Source organism: Neocloeon triangulifer, unplaced genomic scaffold (genome assembly GCF_031216515.1).
Source record: "Neocloeon triangulifer isolate White Clay Creek 2 clone unplaced genomic scaffold, ASM3121651v1 ptg000013l, whole genome shotgun sequence".
Classification (NCBI taxonomy): Eukaryota; Metazoa; Arthropoda; class Insecta; order Ephemeroptera; family Baetidae; genus Neocloeon; species Neocloeon triangulifer.
The window spans coordinates 6,375,660-6,394,377 of NW_026775555.1; the positions used below are offsets into that span (position 1 = coordinate 6,375,660).

The following is an 18,718-nucleotide window of genomic DNA, read 5'->3' on the forward strand; positions in this document are numbered from 1 at the left end:
AAAAAATCCATCTCGACGTGCGTAAAAAGCATAAAATAAAACGAAACAAAAAGCAAAACCATATAATCAAGAGGCAGAGCGCGAGTGTCGATTCTCGGGGGCCGTAAAAAGAAGGCGCACAACAATTTCGGGGGTGTGCGAGTGCATGATTCCCGAAGCAAATAATGCAATGCACCCCTGGGTGAGGGCGAAGCAAGGGTAGGGGTTGGTACGCGAGCGGCATGCGCCGGGTGGTCGGCGCGCTTGCCGCGGAGCGAGCGGGCCAGAGACGTGCCGCCGCTCGGGCCCTCCGCATCTCTGACCGCGCCAAAGGTTCGCTATTTTTGTCTCAGTGCTTATCTGCCAGCCTGTCTGTCAATTAGTGCTTCGTCGTCTAATCTCGGTCGATTATGCGCCGCAGGAAGCAGTGAGACGCAGTGCCGATCGGCCTCCAGTTCTGCTGAAAATACGCAAAGGAGAAAACAGTGATTGCGTCGCCGGATTTTAATTGATTCGAACTTCTCCGACTCCAGCCAGCACCATGCGTCGCTACGTCCCCGCTCTCCTCTGGATTTGCTTCGTCCACGTCCACCTCGCACAAGGTATGTCTGAAAATAGATTTAAATAAATATATTAATTAACAAAAAAAATGAATACAATTTTTTGCAAAAGTGAGGAAAAAGTTTATTTTTTAATTTAAATTTTTTTTCTTCATTCATGTGTTATAAAAAAAATCACATTTTCAGTAAAAAGTCCAATGCACTTTGAATATTTTGTGACAAATTATAACGATTTTTCACAAGATTGCGTGTTTAGAGTAGATTTTACAAATCTAGGATAAAAGAGAGGTGTAACAATTTATCTACATCAGTCACGACTAAATATAGATTTTTGTCTAGCAAATACGATATATTGTCCAACTATTTACTTAATTTCAATTACAAAACATATAAATTTGAATTAATTCATTTGATTTCCAGACTGTTTTTATAAAGTACATATAATAATCATGTGATAGTGAATGTTTCGAAATAGAAAACCGGCCTTTTCCTGTTTCAAAATGATTGTTTTTGAAACAGCAGCGTGATTAATTTCAGCTCTGAACTTTTATTTTGAAAAAGGGCGCTGCGGAAACTATAGCCGAGCTTTTATGTTAATCAAAACACTGTTTCAACAAGGAAAGGTTTTTCACTTCAGTATGATGCAAACCCTCGAGTTGAGGTTTCTAAATGATGGAAAATTAGCGGAAAATAAGATGAAATCATTGCCATTGGCCAGTTTCCAGTCCGTTTTTGGTGCATGACCATTCACTTTTGACTTACTTAGTAGAAGGTAAAAATACGTAATTTTAATTCTTTTTTTTTACTTTTTCTTTTTTAATCATTAAATTTTTATCATGGTGTATATCCAGCATTCTTTGTTTTTAGATTCAAGAATTCAATCTCAAATGACGTGATGATTTCTTAACACATTTTAATTTCTTTTAAAGACATTTATTTGATTTTTATTTAATTGCACGTCCAGAGAAATTATTGGCTAGAGCTTATCACACTAATTGCTTCAGGTTAAAAGATCAGTGCTTAAACACCAGACTTTTTACAGAACTTTATCTTCACATTTAATTTTTTTAATATCCATTTTATCAGTTTATATTTCACTTCATTTTTAAATCAAGTTTTTTTTAACTCTACTGGCAACACTCCACAAGCGTAATATATATTTTCTTTCATTGGATATCAATTTATTGAAATGGCAAATAAAATTTAACGAAAATGAATTCAAATATCATGGAAAAAAACCTTTCTTGTATAAAACCGCAGCAATTTGCGGTATATTTTTCAACTTTAAACAATTTCCTTTTGCGCACTGGCTTGTACAAATCCACGAATTATTATTTTATTATTCAAGTGGTGGGCCAAATTAAGAATGTCACGACCGTTAAAAACGTGCCGGTTCATTAATTTAAAATTTCTCCGCCCATTTTGCGGGTCGTGCAAATAGTGCGAGCGAAAATAATAAAAAGTGTGGCTGCTCTTTCTGCGTTGCGCCGCTGCTAATTACCACTTCTTCTTTTGCTTTTCGCAAAACGCGAATTTTTAAACGCTCGCCCCGCGGGTTAATTACACGGAAATTATAGCGCCTTTCAAAATTCCCATTCCTAAATTTGACAAAGACTGGCTTTAATTTTACAGGAAAAAACTTTTAATTGCTTTCAATTGTAACTAATTTCCTTTTCCAACAACCTGAAAGCAGGAAAAGGAAAACGCTGTACATTTTCTGGGAAAAAATAAACTTTTAATGGCATTTGATTGTTTTCCATCTTCTTTCAACTATTTTTATCAACTTATATAAAAGCAGGAAAATGAGCACGAGCGCACTAATAGGGCTGTAATTCAGTGCAAAACGAGCAGTGCTTGAATTAAGTAGTGCGAACCTGGTACGTATATTTGTTTGAAAGGCCACATACAAACACAATCCAGCTTGAGCACTTTCGGCTCTAATTGCGCACCGTGTTTGCTTTCGCCACACAAACACGCACACCTTTCGCGAGATAAAATCGGCGCTGGATTTGCGCTTTGTTTTGAATCCGAGACGTTTGACGTGCATTTGCACAAGATTAGATTCAAATTCTCTTCTCATTCTTCCTACTGATTCGGTCCGTGGGCCTGTCAGGAGGCCCTTTGCAGTCGCGCTAGTTGGAGCGCGGCGAAATGATTGATTGAGTGAGTGACGCGGTTTGCCGTGCATGCGAATGTGTGGCCATTGTGCGGCGGCGGCGGGCGTCACACTTCAATTCAATCCACCGACAACTCTATATACACACAAACTGATTCCGTATGCTTAAGCAGATGATCTTCGAACAAAGACCACAGTCGATATGCGGATTTGTGTTGTCGAATTGCGTCTATAATGAAAATTTCGAAACAATTAACATGAATTTATTTATTACTTAATGCAAAATATTTTTTACTTTTTATTTCAATAGTTAAAACAAAAAATGAACTTTTTAAATTTTCATAAAAATAACTTTGCATCGCATTCTTTATATGTTGAGATTATGATTTTTACTCCATTTTTAAATCTTTATACAACGTGCAGGTGTTTTGAGAATTCTGAGAAACTCTTTGAAAGCTCAGTTTTTTTTACCAAAGACTTTTTTACTCATTCAACTCTTGCAGAACTCCTCGGCTTGATTTGATAACCCTTAACCCTGACAAAAGAGGGCAAAAACAGATCAAGTTGCAAAAACAAACTGCGGAAGGAGCCAAAAACTTTGACCGCTTTTTGCTTAAAGCTCTCCAACTGATCCATCTACTTGCGCCAACCTACTTGCCGAAGTTTTTGCAATACATCTTATTTTCTCCGGACCATCAATCCGGCATAAAATTCTTATTAGAACAAAAAAATGCAAATCTTGATTAAAATGAATAAAAATAATGAGATAAAAAAGTATCACGCTGAAATTTCCAAAAATTAAATTTGTTATTGATATTTCATAATAATTCCATGTTTACTCAAAATACAGAACTAAGTGTGTTGAAAGCTTCCTTTTTTTACCGTAATTAAGTATCGTTCAAAAGTTGAATATTCTATTTCCAGATCTTCTCCGCAAAACCAATATTGACTTTGAGCAAACAAAATCAACCACTGATATACGCCCTACTTTCGACCGAGAGGCTCCTCACTTACCGATATTATTACAAATTCCTTGCCTCCCACGCGGTTTGTAGTTTTAATTTCCCGTGGTGCAGGCCAGCTTTCATGCACACACCCACTTAATTCTTCCTTGTTATGTAACGCCGGGACTGAAATTTGCTAAGATATATTCGTCGGCACCGTCGGGTCCGGCGAGTGAAAGTGCACTCGAGTCCAACAGGGTCTGAACAAAAAGCGGCCGCCAAGCTCTCGAGCGCTCATCACGGCCCGTGAAACATTTATGACGCTGCACACAACCCGCTTAGCACAAATAACAAGCGGGTCTGCATACTTCGGCGTACGCCAGGGGCATTGGGGAGAAAACCATCCACCAGCCGCAGCAGCCGAACAAGGAATGTGTTTCGAAACTTGCTGAACAAGTATGGTGGAGTGAAACTAGAATTCCGTATTTTTTCTTATTCCACCGAAAACTTGCTCGTACAGAATTTGGATTTGGATTTTTTTTACATGTTCTACGTGATGGAAATTGGGAGGGTGCGAATTTACCCGCGGAGATGATCATTGCCGGTTGTAAAATTCTCTCGGCGCGGGGTGATGTAATCTGATTTTGGCGTCGTTCTTGACAATGAAGCCCAGCAATGGAATCACGTTTTCTTTATTATCACGTCTCCATAAAGCAAATTTTATAACTCGCCGTTTCTCTGCGAGTTTGATAATTTGCCATGATTTTCTCAAGACACATATCAGCAACCGTAAATCGCGCGGAGTCCGCTGGTCCCTGGGCAGTCAGGAGCGAAGAATGGACGGCACTAAAAGATGAGATGATCTCTGGGTAGTAAATCCGGCAGAATGGAATGAGGCGCATCGATTTTTGCCAGTCTGTGTTTTAGATTTATGAGAGGGACGTTAAAAATGAATGAAAATTATTACATTTTAATAGCACATAATTTTGCTCTAAATCCTAAATGAATATTTTTATTCAGACGAATAGTATATTATTTATAGAACAAAAAAATATCGAATAAAAAAAAATTATATGGATATAATAATTAAAAAAAATTATTTAATTAACAAATAAAATCAACTGAGAAACAATTTTTTTTTTATATATTATATGCATTTCAGAATCTGATTTACTCTGTAAGGCAAAAACCTACTTCTTTTAAAAAGTTTAGCTAATATACAGATGAAGTTTTTCGTTTCCTACAGATTAGGGTTTAAAAATAAGGTTTATATCAATATTTAGGGTTAATGAATTTAATTTCAATAATGTTATAAAAAAAATACACAAAAATGTTGACAAAAAGAAATTTAATTGAAGAAGTCCCTTAAAAAAGATATCAAAACGAAACTTTTAACTCTTTAAAAAATTGATTTTTATATTAATCCAAAATTAAAAATCAATTGATGAAATAAATTTTATACCGCAGTTTCGGATTTTTTTATCAACTGTTTTTCTAAATAGAAAAAAAGCTTTAATTTTCAAAGGAGGCGGAAAAAGCTGTTTTCGATCCAAACACAGGAAAGAATTAACAGGAAATTAATATTGCAAGAGTTAAACAAAAAATCAGAGACTGCTTTAATTTGCTTAAATTGGCTCTTCCGGCAGTAAATGTTTTGCAAGTTGAAAGTCTTAATTTAAATAATTTAAATTAATAAATATTCTTTCAGCAGCTTCTTTACTATTCATAATAAATATAAAATAAACTTGTGTACAAAATGTATATTTTTTTAGACCAACAAAAATTGAAAGGTACACAAAGCAGGTCGCCATTAGCAATGCACGACGACAAAGCAAACAAAGGCGAAGCAATCAAGAAATTGAGGGTCTTGCGTGTTTGACTTGCGAAACATCTTAAGCTTCCCCTTAAAAAAAAACGTAATACAAAAAAGCAGCATCCTCAAATCTATTCTGCGTACAAAATATACACACGTTTCCTCCAGGGACCGTGTTCATGTATTTATATTTTTTACTCCATTTCCCAGCTCGGCTTGGTAGAACCCGGACTAATTACCTCTCGCAATTATTTAAACACGCGTTTGCACGAGTTTGCAGACGAGCGAGCGAGCGGTACATTTGATTGCGAAAGCCGAGCTAGGGAGGAGAGCCGCGTGTGCCGCATTGTTTCCGCAGTCGGCTCGCATAGAAATGAGAATGGCAAGAGGCACTAGACTGGCTATGCGAGCGGCGAACGAGACCACTTCTTGGCTCTCTTCGATCAGCGCGCGTGTTGTTGTTTCGCCAAAGCAGTCTTTGCTTCTTTCATCCTTGAGCTTCGACCCGGCGACACTGACTGACAGCAAATTTCATTGACCTTTTCGTTTGTTTGCACTCAGAATTTACTATCAGCCTAAAATAACAGCGGATATCACCTAGTCAGACCCCTCTCGGTGTTGCAAATTTCCATCTCTCAGCGACACGCAATTTTCCTTCTTTTTTTATATTACTGTTGGCCACGAGGCTCTATGAATAAATTTGCGCACCATATCTCTCTCTTTTGTGTGCGGTCGAACCGATTCTGACTGCCGGATTATTTCCCGCTTTGATTGATTCCGCGCTTATTCACTATCAATCACGCTGACGTACGGATTTGCAGGCTTGGATTTTGCTCTCCGCGGTTAAAAAGCAAACGAATTTATTTGCTTTGTACATTTTATATTGACTTGCGACTGTCGGGAGCAGGCTCGGGGAAAATCGAGGCGATGTATTGATGGATGATGGGCCAAAGCTGCTGCGGATTTGCATTTTAATTTTTGATACCAAAGTATTGGCTCGAGCTGAAAGCCGCTTTTTTTTCATCAACTTATGGGAAATGTGGATTAGTACTGGAATATGAAAGCAGTTTCACCATTGATATATAAAAGTGGAAGTCGGTGCTAAATTAAAAAATATATATATATAATCGTTTTGCTTAAATCTGGTAACATCAACATTAAATTTGATTAAATTAATGAAACCAAATAAAGGTCTAAGGTCACTATTAATCCATCCATTGCAAATTTGCAAATCAGGTCAAAAGATCATGAATGATAAATGAAACCGTTTTATGGATCACATTTCGCTTAAAATATTGATGAAATTAAATGTCAGAGGTCATGTAAATTAAGCTCGAATAAAATAGGAAGGGTTTTTTTTAAATTTAAACCTAACTTTTAAATTTTTGTTTATAATTTTTAAAATTATATCGTTTTTCAAATGTTAAATATAAGATCATTAAAAAAAATCTGCATTTGAATTGAAGACAAAAAACATTTATTGATATTTTGACAATATTATTAAAAAAAAAAGAGATTTAGCGGTAATTAAGCATTAAAAATTACAATTCCGCAGATAAAACTTCACGTAACTTCCATACTGGCCGAACTTTTTGTGCATTTGGAGATAAGGAAAGTATGTGATAATTCCCAAGCACCTTAGCCAAGATTGGCCTGGAAACTTTTGGCGGTGTCGGAGCGACTTTCCTAATTATCAGGATTAGAACTGGGCGAACGGCTGCAAATCCTCTGCGGATCAAGCTGGCAGCCAAGTCCGCATAATAATAATGTGAAATCCGACGACCAGCCTTACATGCTTCTTTTCAATCCTCTCCGAGCTAGGAACTTTGCTCGGCGTGCCGAGGGAAGTGGTTGGCATTCTCTTGATTTAATTAAACCGCGCGTTTTGCGGCAAAGAGCTCGATGAATTTTAACGAGTCTATCGTTGCGACAAAATCGTTTGCAGCATAATGAAGTTTAAGCGACACTGGATCATGTGTACGCATAAGAAACTTGATCAATTAAAAAGTTTGGATTTAATCAGCGTAAAAAGCAATGTGCCGGACGGAAGAGCTCGGCTTGGCCTGTGTCCCAGTTTGGACGCGAGCAACAATTGAGCCAATCTTCCACGAACACCATCTTTTTCCTCCCGTGTCATTATCAGACCTGAAGCAAACTTTCCTGCCTCCAACTTTTTCGTACAAGATTAACGAACGACTTCTCCAGCAGGTTCGATTTCTCTTTTTCAACTCATTAAATCGCAGCTTTATTTCATTTTCCCTTTGTGCTCTTTTTCCTTCTTTTAAATTGAACATTGGGTTAGGCGAGGGGATGATTTGCTCGCGGTTGATCAAATATTTACCACCATTTATTTTTTTATTTATCTGCCACTGGAAAAAAAAACGAAGCACGCTTTTTTGCCAACGTCATCATTATTTGTTTTTTTCTCTTTCGCTCTTTTGACTGGCTGGAATAGAATAAAAATTCCGGACCGGCGGCTGTGGTCGCTCGAATAATGTAAGCATGTAGTATTTTGCAACATTTTTCTTACATAAACATTTTTCTTGTCATTGGCGAGAGACTACAATTTTGCATATTTTTTTTTGTGTTCGGCAGTGAAAAGGAGTAAGCGATGCGCGCAGGCGAATTCGATGAAGCGTTATATGCAACACACACAAGACGAGCAATGAATGTATGCAAATTTCTCCACGGCCTCCGGCAAGGATCCGAACAACTCACAAAAGAGAAGTTTCGTTTGAAGTTGAGGAACAATCTTGAAGAAAGGAGAAAAATGTAAATGCGGGGTTGGCGAGACAAAGCTATCGATTATTGATCTTTTTTTTTTAATTTTGAATAAAAAGGATCTTCAGATTGCAGAGACAAAAAACTCAAGTGAACCCTCCAGAATGATGTTGGAACCAATAACTGACGTTGTCATCTAGACCCACCCCTATAGAGGGTATGAATTAATATTATTAATTAATGATGGAAAAATCTTGTTTCATTTTGCTCAAAATTTAATTCTCATATAAAACAATATTAAATTTTGATTGTAAATGAATAGAATCATAAATGGAGTTGACACTGTGTGATATTCAAAGAAAAAAATGATATCAAAATTTACTCCATAGATATTTATATTTGAAAACGTTTTTCTTGTACAATTTTGAAATACGATGTCAAATTTTCAGTGATAAAAACGCAAGCCCGTATCGCGAACGTAAATTCACCGCTTGCCAGCAGCGCAATGAAAAAAAATTGAATTGCACGAATTTGTGTCACGCGACTTGAACTAAAGACGTAAAATAAGATAACGAAATGTTCGAACATCCCCTCAAAATTACACACCGAGTACGAAAAGTTTACAAAACAAGCCTCTTGCACACATCACGTGCAGGCCGTAAAAGAAAAAGTTTTCGTGCCGGACGAGAGGAAAGTGTTGCTTTTGACGCCATCAGCAGCAGGAAACTAACACAATGGGCCGCACATTTGTATGGAAACTCGCTCAGGCCATATTCATATATGGCTCGGAAGCAATAACAAACACCCCATTCCGGTTGAGAAACACTTCTTTCTTTCCTTCAGGCTGACCTATGCAGATCAGGTTGCTTGTTTTCGACGGAAGAAAACAAAAGTGACGTCGGTGGTAATGATCGAGCTCGTTATTGTTCCCAGCACCTAATTTTATATCACCCAGTCGCATCAATCACCGAGCGAAGCGCCCGTTAAAAATTATTAACCGATATTTCAGTCGAGCTATTTTGCCAAACTATCTCCCTTGTCACACTTTATTGCACAGCATCGTCAAGTAAGTTTGTCAACTCTCGTAAATAACGAGTGCATTGGGGGCTGAAAAAGAAACGCGTAAATGTCAGGGTTGACACGTTTATTAAGCAAAGAAAGAAGTGGGCTGCGGAATTTTTCCGAGCAAATGAACGTGGGCGGAAAAATCACCTCACACAAAAATAAGGAAAGAAGAAAATCACGGGGGAACTGTTGTGTTTACTTTTGGCTTTCGCAAAGTGCGCTTCGTATATTTCAAAACCACGAGCAAACATTAATGACAAGGAAGGATTACAAAAATAAATATGAAAAAAAAATGCTTCAAAAGTTATAACAACAGGCTAAGAATATCTGGAAGAACACGGGTAGAGGCAAAGAAAATAAACATTTTTACAATTCTATGTTAACTTTGATAATATAGTCAAAATTAATTAAATCAAATGAAAATTAGTTATAAAATTACATTAATTCAATTACATTTTTTAACCAGGGATATCCTTATTTAAAATAATTTTCTTTCCCTTTTATTGGAGAAGAATTTTTGTGGCAACCTAACGTTCACTGAAAACTTTCCCAGAAGTGCTTGAAACTTTTCGCTCATCCAAATCTAATTTTGAATTTCTCCAAGAGCTCTTCTTTCATTTTTCCCTCTTTCTTATTCTTTTGAGCAGCGGTCGGAAAAATTTGATCCAACCCTGGTAAAGAAAAGCACGAAAACCGAGCAGATGAGCAGAAATTTCTCATCTCCGCCGCGCATGTTTACATGCCAAAAAGGAGAGCAAAGTTTGGATCCCTGCTGGGCGTGGCGCACAAAAATAATACCGAAATCCGTGTGTAAATAATTTTCCGCCGCCGGATTTCGCGTAAACTGGTTTTTAAAGCGTGCGAGAGGGATGCGTTTTCATGTCTCGGGGCTTCGAGAACTCGATTCCGCATGCAAATTACTCGGCCTGGCGTTAAATTTCGGCGCGTGGAGCGATGAGGCAAACGGGAACACTCGCTCCACTATTCTTTGCACGACGAGCGCCTCCTTGCTTGCTTAAATCATAATAAAAAGAGCGCACCCCTGGGTACCGCAGCGGCGCATCCTCTAAATGATAAACATGTGCTACTCTATTGGCGGAATGGAGTGCTATTTTTGCCGGGGAGCCAATAAAAAATAATACCCTTCAAGCTGTGAGGGCCCATCGCAGCCGAAGCGTTGCGAAATTTCGCGGGGGAATGACGAGGGATGAAGAAATTTGTTCTTTTCCAGAACGCCAACTGCCCTAAGTGACTGTTTATTTATGCAAATTTCGCATGCTATGCAAAGTTAGGCTCTGCTTTTTTTTCAAATTGATCCACTTCCCCCTTATATGTTGATTGTATATGCATACGTGAAGATAATCTAAACAAGACATGCTTTATATTATACAATACAATTATCTACCAATATTTTTCTTATTAAATTATTTGTAAAAATTTTTGAAAACAATTGCTGGACTTCAATAATGTTAACAATTTTCAATATAAGATTCTGTTAAGATGAAATATATATATAACATTATCTTATAATAATTATATTTATTTTATTTCAATTTTAAGTTCAAAAAAAAAATTGTAAATCATAAATAAGATATTAAATATTATAAACTAATCTTATATAAATCAGAATTAAAATGTAAAAAAAATTATTAATTAAATTAAATAAATAAAAAGTTGATCTGTAGTAAATATTATAATTTTTTTTTATATTTTGCTTTAACTTGAAATTTAAATTGTTATTATTGATGAATTTTTTATTATAGATCATAGTGAGATATTACACATAATTATAATTCTCCAGCGTAACAACTGGGTCAAAGGAAAGAAAGCGATAGAATCAATGGAATAACATCATATGTGCAAATTGGTTTTAATTGAAAATTTTAGGTTGCATTTTACAAAATAAAAATGAAAAAAACCGTCTGTTCTTGTATTTAGATTTGTTTTGCATATGCAGATTTAATTTTGTACTCGTAAAGCGATCAAAACTACTGTGATTCATTAAAGTGATTAATCCACGTGAATTATCTCCCTCTTATGTTAGATTCACATACGCTTGTGACAAAAACCTTAAAATGATGAGAACACGGTAACCCTTGCTGCGAGCGAATCCATTAGCAGAATGAAAGTAGTGCTACTCCTGAGAGTTGCTGATGCATTTTAAGAGTCTGCCGGGCCGAGATAAAAGGCCTAATGGCCGTCTGCTGGTAATCCTTGCTACGCAGAACCTGCGGTTTTGCACCCGGAGGAGCAGATGCGTGACAGGGCCGCCTAATGAGCCGGATTGCGCAGCAGAAGCTCCCGCGAATATACATATTTTTTTTTTTAATTCTAACCGCGGGTTTAATATTTTAACACGGCAATTCATCACTGCGTGAAGAGCAGGATTTCCATAATATATCACCCGTGTTGGTTTGCAGCGAGAGAAATGAAATATTGAGATATTGCAAAGGCCCGCCGGCCGCTCTCGGAACGAGAACAGGTGTGTTCGATTACATATTCATTGCAGAGCTAGGCCGACGACGACAAAAATTGAATCCACGTACGTACGTACGCTGTGCTTTCAGCGCGATCCATTCCGAAAGGGAGTGTGACCCACCATTATATCAGAGAGACAGGCGAGAATTTGACGTAGTGCGGATTATTGAGTTAGTGCCAACGTCTGCCGCGCTGAAATTGATTACTCTGATGGTTTTGGCCCGAAACGAAGGTCGGATTATCTGCTACGGAGAGTGAAAATGTTTTGCTACTTTCACATCGGAACGTGCAAAAGGGTTAAATTTCAATTTTTACGTAGGAAAGAGACTGATCGGTTTATCAGGGTCGCTTTTCGATCACCCAAGTGTATGCCTTTAAATTTAATATTTGTCTTCGTTAGGTGGAGCTAATTTTTTTCCCGAAATTATCATAAAATATGTTTTGCATTAAAATTAAAGGAACAGAGTACGGCGAAAATTCATTGCAATAGTTCCGAAACTAACAACTTTTTGAAATATTTTTTTTTTAATAAACCATTAAACGAGGAGAAAAGTTTTTGTAACTTATTTAAATTTTAACTTGAAAAAGTTAAAGTTAGTAACATGGGTTACACTTTAGCCAAAAGCGCGTTGTTTATTAAAGATAGGAGCAAAATGGCTGTAATAAACGTTTCATGCTTTCAAATTTTTGTCTGATAAAAATTTATAGCTTGGAGGAAATTGCCAAATCAGAGAAAGAAAAATCAATTTACTAATTTTACCACATACAGCTTTGTTATAAAAATAAAAATGTGTTTTACTGAAAAAAAAACACAACCAGTTTCGTGTGAAGTAATTTCCAAAACTGATAGTTTGTTTGAATTAAAAAAAAATGAATTTTAATTTAATATCTCGGAAAAATATTTACAAAGGAGAGTCAAATTGTTGCTGTTATATAATTAAATTTGCTAATATTATTAATATAAGCTGAATTCCACCTAGTAAAAATTTAAATATTTAACAGATAAATTAACATGCGTGAAACGTTAATTAAAGTCATTAATGTTCCTTTCTCTAGTAAACAACGCGCTGCTTCTCTGCTTTTGCCGTAAAAAGCGAAAAGTAATCCACTAATTGCGTGTTGGCCATCTTTTCCGTCCTCTCTTTTTATCTATTGCTCGCAGCTTCCACGGAGCTCCATTATGAAAATTAGCTAAGTGCGCGGTGGCGTCCTTGGCTTCTCGAGGGCTAAATCCGCGCTGCAGGCTGCAAAAAGAAAAAAAACGTGTTGCTCGTTGGTAATTCAGGTGTATAGCTCGTCCTGCAGCTTTTTGCCGCAAAGAAGCAGCACAGGACGTGACGCTCGGAATCCCCTCAACCTTTCGCCACCGCTGCAAAACAATTCCTTCTTGCCGGAGCGTAATTCTTTTCGGCCAAGGTAGGCCGTTTCAAGCACCAATCGAGTTAAGGTGCGGCTCGGAATGCGTGGCCGATGAGATCGTCCGCCGTTTTTGCCCCCGACGCGCAGGCAGGGTCAAAATAAAACAAGGTAAAAAGCTGCTTTCGCCAACAACTGCCGACTTAATGAAATTTTCGCCCACTTTTGAGAAAGGCCGAGTGGAAGAAAGGTGTATTGTGTCATTGCGAGTGATATAAAACGGGAGAATGAATTGCTCTCTAGGTGCTCTGCTCTCGTCAACGTTTCCCGTAGGGAAAACTTTCTTGACAATACCTAGAGTTTAAATTGTATGTTTTGCAGGCGGAAACACTTGTGCAAAATGATCAGATTTATTACATTCCATTGGAAAAAAACTGTATTTTTAGATTGAGGAAATTGATTTTTTTTTTAAATAAACACATTATAATAATTATATTTCCATTTGACGGAGAAACATTGACAGCTCACAATCTCCGACTCCAATAACTATATCAGAGATAAATTTGAATTTAAATTGATTTAAATATTAATCTAATATATATTTATATTAAACTAATATAATTTTTTTTTTCAAATCATCATCGTTTATTAAACATTAAATCATGCCTAAAAATTAATTATTCTATGGAGTGAAGAACACAAGCTGTGTCCCAGCTTTGTCCTTGTTGAATTAAATTTTATTGAAAAAATTTCCTCCAGTTTTGGTCACGATCTGCGTCCCTATTTCAAGAGCAAGAAATCATTAAAATTTAAAATTAAAAACAAAAAACGTTTTTCACTAGAATACTTTTTTTGCAACTTTTATATCAGCCTAAAAATTCGCTCCATTTGGGGGAAAATTTAGGAACTCTCAATACAATGTAAACTTATATTTATTGAGAATCATTGAATAATTGAATTTCAATCATGCAGGATCCAAACCTCAGTTTAAGCCAGAGATATTAATTTAGACGGGAAATGTCTCATAGAATCATACCCTACTTTTTTATTATTGGAAATATCGCTGGATTTAGCCAAAAGTAAACTTCGGAGTTAATCGGCAGGCTCGATCTTCTCGCCTTCTGTGCGAGAAAAGGCAGCAAATGTTTGCCAATGGGTCAGCGCGGCAGTCGTAGGGACGCAAAAGTTGGCCAATTATCGCCAAGTTGCGCCCCACATCGATTTGCGGCAAATAGCCATACGCATGCCGGCTAATTAGCGCCTTTAAACGTCGGTTGTTAGTGTTGTTGTTGGTTCAGCTTTTGGCCTTTAGTTGCCAACAGTCGGACCCCCTCACTTTCTTCCCTTCGTCACTAAAGCAGCACGTCTGAATTCGCACGTATGCGCCCCACAATTTCCTCATCTCGAGATACTGGATCTGAGATTTTTTTATAACTTTTTTCTGTGAAAGGAAAACTTGGCAAATCCCTGCAATTTCCTCTGCGGTCGAAGCAATTTTTTATATTAAAAAAGAGCTTTATTTTTTTAGGAAAGGTGGATTACGATTTGAATTGTTTCTTCTTTCCTCAGAGAGGGAAAAAGGTTTTTAAGAAATCGTACGTGTGTCTCTCTTTTCCGCCTTGTTGAAAACGTGGCTCTCGATTCATGCATTATTTGTTCGCGCAAATCTCGTAACCGTCTTCATCCCACGCTTGCCAATAAAAGCACCTGCCACGCAATAATAATTCATGCCGACACGCCGAAAATGTATAAAATACACTCGAGGGGAGCCAAATTAAGTTTCCCGCTCCGTTAGGCCGTCCCTTCGCTTTCGGGTGATTGGCAGGAGTGGAAGAGAAAGAGAGATAGAAGAGGGTTTTCGCGAATCGATTCCCGCCATTTCCCAAATGTGATAAAAAGCAACCGGACGAGATTGATTGGAACTACTGGCCGTTTTTTACGCCCTCGTCTCTCCTTACATATTATGTACGTATAAAAGGTAAGGTAGAAAGAAGATGTTGATAGAAAACTACAGAGGGGGTTTCAAAATTATATTATTAAAAATGATAAATTAAAAGTTACTTTCAATTTTTCAATCAAGTAATTTATTTAAAAACTTAAAAATAGCAATGACCTATACATGAAAAAATGTTAAATTGAACAAAATAAAAATAAAATGATTTTTTGCTAAAATTTATGACCTTTTTATTAGACAAATGGAAAAATAACTTAAAAAAAATTAAATAATTCAAAAAGCTATAAAAAGAGGTAGAATACTATATCACGTAATTGTGAAATCCTTTTTCAACTTGCCCTTATTTATAGTCAAAGCGAATTCTCAACAACATCTCTTTCGAATGAAAAAAAGAACAATCTTTTTTCATCGTTCTTACGCAACTGGGATTTTGATCCATCTCTGCAGAGAATGGAAAGTTCTTTTCCTAAAAAAAAAATGCGAGCCCTTTTGAAAAACGTAAGCACTCGGTTCAGCGTTCTCTGTACCCTTTTTGATCAGAGAGGGCTCGGAATTCATTAAGCATTCTTCCTGGACCGCGCCTCTTCGTTCGAAGGAGCCAAAGGTCTCAACTTTTCCTCTTGCGAGGCAGCCGAAGCAAATAGTAGAACACACACACACCAGACTCGTTTTTACTCATTCTCTCTGACTCTTTGTAAAAAATCTTCACAGGTCCGCCGCGCGTTGGTGGCGGAGGCGAGGAGCAAGAAACGCCGTCGCTTTGAGGCGCCGCACAAAGGAGCCGCACAGCTTTGATCGCGCGCGCAAACTAACGAGCTTTCATTCGCTGCAAATTTCCCGCGATCCGTCACACAGGAGCAAATAAAATTATTCATACAGGAAACGGAGTGGGGTCCGTCAATCTTCGGCACGTTTTTCGGCTGCAAATTGCCTCCCGAGGAAAAAAAACCAGCGCCAATTTAGAGAAAGTTATTCCTGCGAATATAAATGGCGGTGTTACGACGACGAATCCATTTGCGATCGACGCTTGAATAACATCCATCGCTACTACTTATTCGTGAATAGACCCTGCCTGCTTTTTTTCGCAAGGAAAAAATAAAACCGCTCGATAAATCCGTCCATGCACACGGCTGCTCTTCAAATACATACAACTCACATGCAACCGCAAATTGACAAAATACCGCCGGCCGATCCAGTGTTCACGCACGTGGCTTTTGTGCGCCTGGACACAATAGAGTGGCCGGCACCGAAAACTGATTTATGGGCGCCTGCACTTGAGCCCCTGTCAATTTTCTTTCTGTCACAGGTATTATTATTTTTGCCTGCTTTTTCCAGCCCCGCGATTAATGGGACAATAAAAAATATATTGAACTAAATGGAGCCGTGCAAGAGTGGCAAGGAAATTATATGGCTGTACAAAATATCACGAGTAAAAATCTATCCTGTTGTTCATTTTATGGTTGAAATTTTTCTTCTGTGACCTTTCACAACCTTGAGCAATAATTTATTTTGTTCAAATCCAATAGATTTCAATGCAGAATTTAAGCTTAATTTTACGGACTTTATGTTTATGTATAAATTAATTTTCCTCCCTTCAATACTTATTCATATTTTAGTACAGTTAAAGAAATGGAAGATTTTAAAAGAATATTCTTTCCAAAAATTTAAATAATTTTATAAAAGTTTTGAATTTATAGCCTTGAGGCTTCTATGTCTTGATGCAAATAGCTTCTTCAGTATTTTAATTTTTAATTGGTGGAGATAATAAAATGAAAAATTGAGACGTCAAAGTTACAAACAATATATATAGCATTGCGGATGGAAATTTAGCTTTTATTTTGTTTATGTAATTTTTTTACTTCTAGCGCACTCATTCAATGGAAGAAAAATTCAATTTTTCAAAACACAATTAAAATTTTTTGTTATAACATACTATTTTATAGGTTTTTTTATTATTCAAGTGAGTAGAGAAGAAGTAGAGGTTAATTTTATTTTTATCTATTTTTACCGATTCCATCTTTAATAATTAATAAAAAAATGAATAATGTATTATTATTATCACGGGAGAGCTTTATAATTTTAAATGAACTCAAAATTTCGTTACATGATCGATAAATAATTTAGTAACCATGATTGTGTTGCGTGCAAAAACCATCCAATTCAATTCCAAACCATTCAAAGTAACAACCAGAAATAATTTCACCCTTCAGCCACACCCACGTACACCAACCCATTCGTTGGAAGTCGTAATTATTTTTAGTAGGCGCCAAACCTACATGAAAATCATCGTCGATGACAGCAGGCTTGAACATTTAACAAACGAATATTCACCACGGCAATACTCATTAAATTGTTATTTGCGCCGCTGCTGTGGCCTTAATGAATGAAATCGCTCAAAAATTATTCTCCACTTTGGTCCCGACGCGCGTGTGTATTCGTTCGGTAATGGCCAAGCATTATGTTACGCGCACGCGAGACGAGAGGGTTATACAATTTGGCGGTCATTAGTGCCGAGCGGGTTGCATATTTCTCAAATGTCGGCCGGAATAAAACGACACTCCCACAAAAAGCCGAATTTATTATTTTCGTTCCGCCTGCGCTGTACAATTTATTTTTAAAAATCTTAAAGGGAGACGTAAAAATTATGAGTAATATTACTCACGACAGCCGGATTTATGACACGCAAGTTCTTTCCCTTTTTCATCCGGCGCGGCTAAAACGAAATTTAATGTCTCTCACCGAGTGGTCCGATGCACATCCAGTCTTTTTGCGTCATTTTCCGCCTGTCCGACTCTGGACAAAACCGAGGCAAAAAGACGCCCAGTTTAACAACAATACACTTTTTGTTCGGCCCGCTTTTGAAGAGAAATGCGGGTGCCGTTCTTTGGAAAAACGCAAGCTGACGAGAGAAATGCTCTTTCGTTCCGCCCTCTTTTCCCTTTTGTTTTGCCAACACTGGTGAGCAAAATTCAATTTTTCAAAAATAAAAGGCTCAAATTTTTGTTGAAAAGTCAAGAAAAAGTCGACAAATATAAAAAAGTGACTTATAAAAAATAATTTTATTACCGCTTTTGAGGATTAAGAGAACTACAAAATAATTTCGTATTTTTTTTTCAACTGATCCACACAGAATGCGAGGCATTTTTATTAGAAATTAAATATTTTGTATTTGTAGAGTATTAATATTTACAGAGTAGGGGGGAAAGGTCCAATGAACGCCATAAATTGCAGAAAGTGAAGTTGTCTAAAATTATTCTTTATTTGAGAAAGAAAAATAAAAAATAAATAAAAATTAATTTGAAATTTTTTTATCCCAGACAGAATTAGCGTAATTAATGCATTATTGTCAGAATAAATTTTGAAGTGAAGTAAAAATGAACTTAACATTCTAGCATAACAAAATGGCTGAAGAATTTTTGCCTTGTTTGTGTTTCCGAATATTATTAATTTATCTTTTGGATGATTAACTTCCGACTGAAAACGGCGTTTGATCAGCAATGCCAATATTTGTTGTGTGTCGTGTGCTCTCTCTGATATTTCGCGTCGAATATGGAACTCGCGCAAACACGCCCTGGGCGCGCAGTTCGATTTGCCTAACAAATTCACCCATTAATCACGTTAGGCTGATCAAGCGGAATAATAATGTGCTGATATTTTATTTGCCGGCTCGTTGAATAATTAATGATTGATAAAATGTCTGTCACACAGGAGTCCACACCGGAATGTGTGCAC

At 37.0% G+C, this 18,718-nt stretch overlaps 1 protein-coding gene across 1 annotated transcript in view; it reads left to right on the plus strand.

Moving 5' to 3' along the window:
• The first annotated feature begins 283 nt into the window (after window positions 1–283).
• Window positions 284–18,718, plus strand: part of LOC132199097 (hemicentin-1) — a 135,456-nt gene continuing 117,021 nt past the window's right edge. Inside the window, exon 1 of the mRNA XM_059623567.1 lies at window positions 284–581. Coding sequence (XP_059479550.1) covers window positions 521–581 — 61 coding nt within the window. The 5' untranslated portion in view covers window positions 284–520. The remainder of the gene's footprint in view (window positions 582–18,718) is intronic.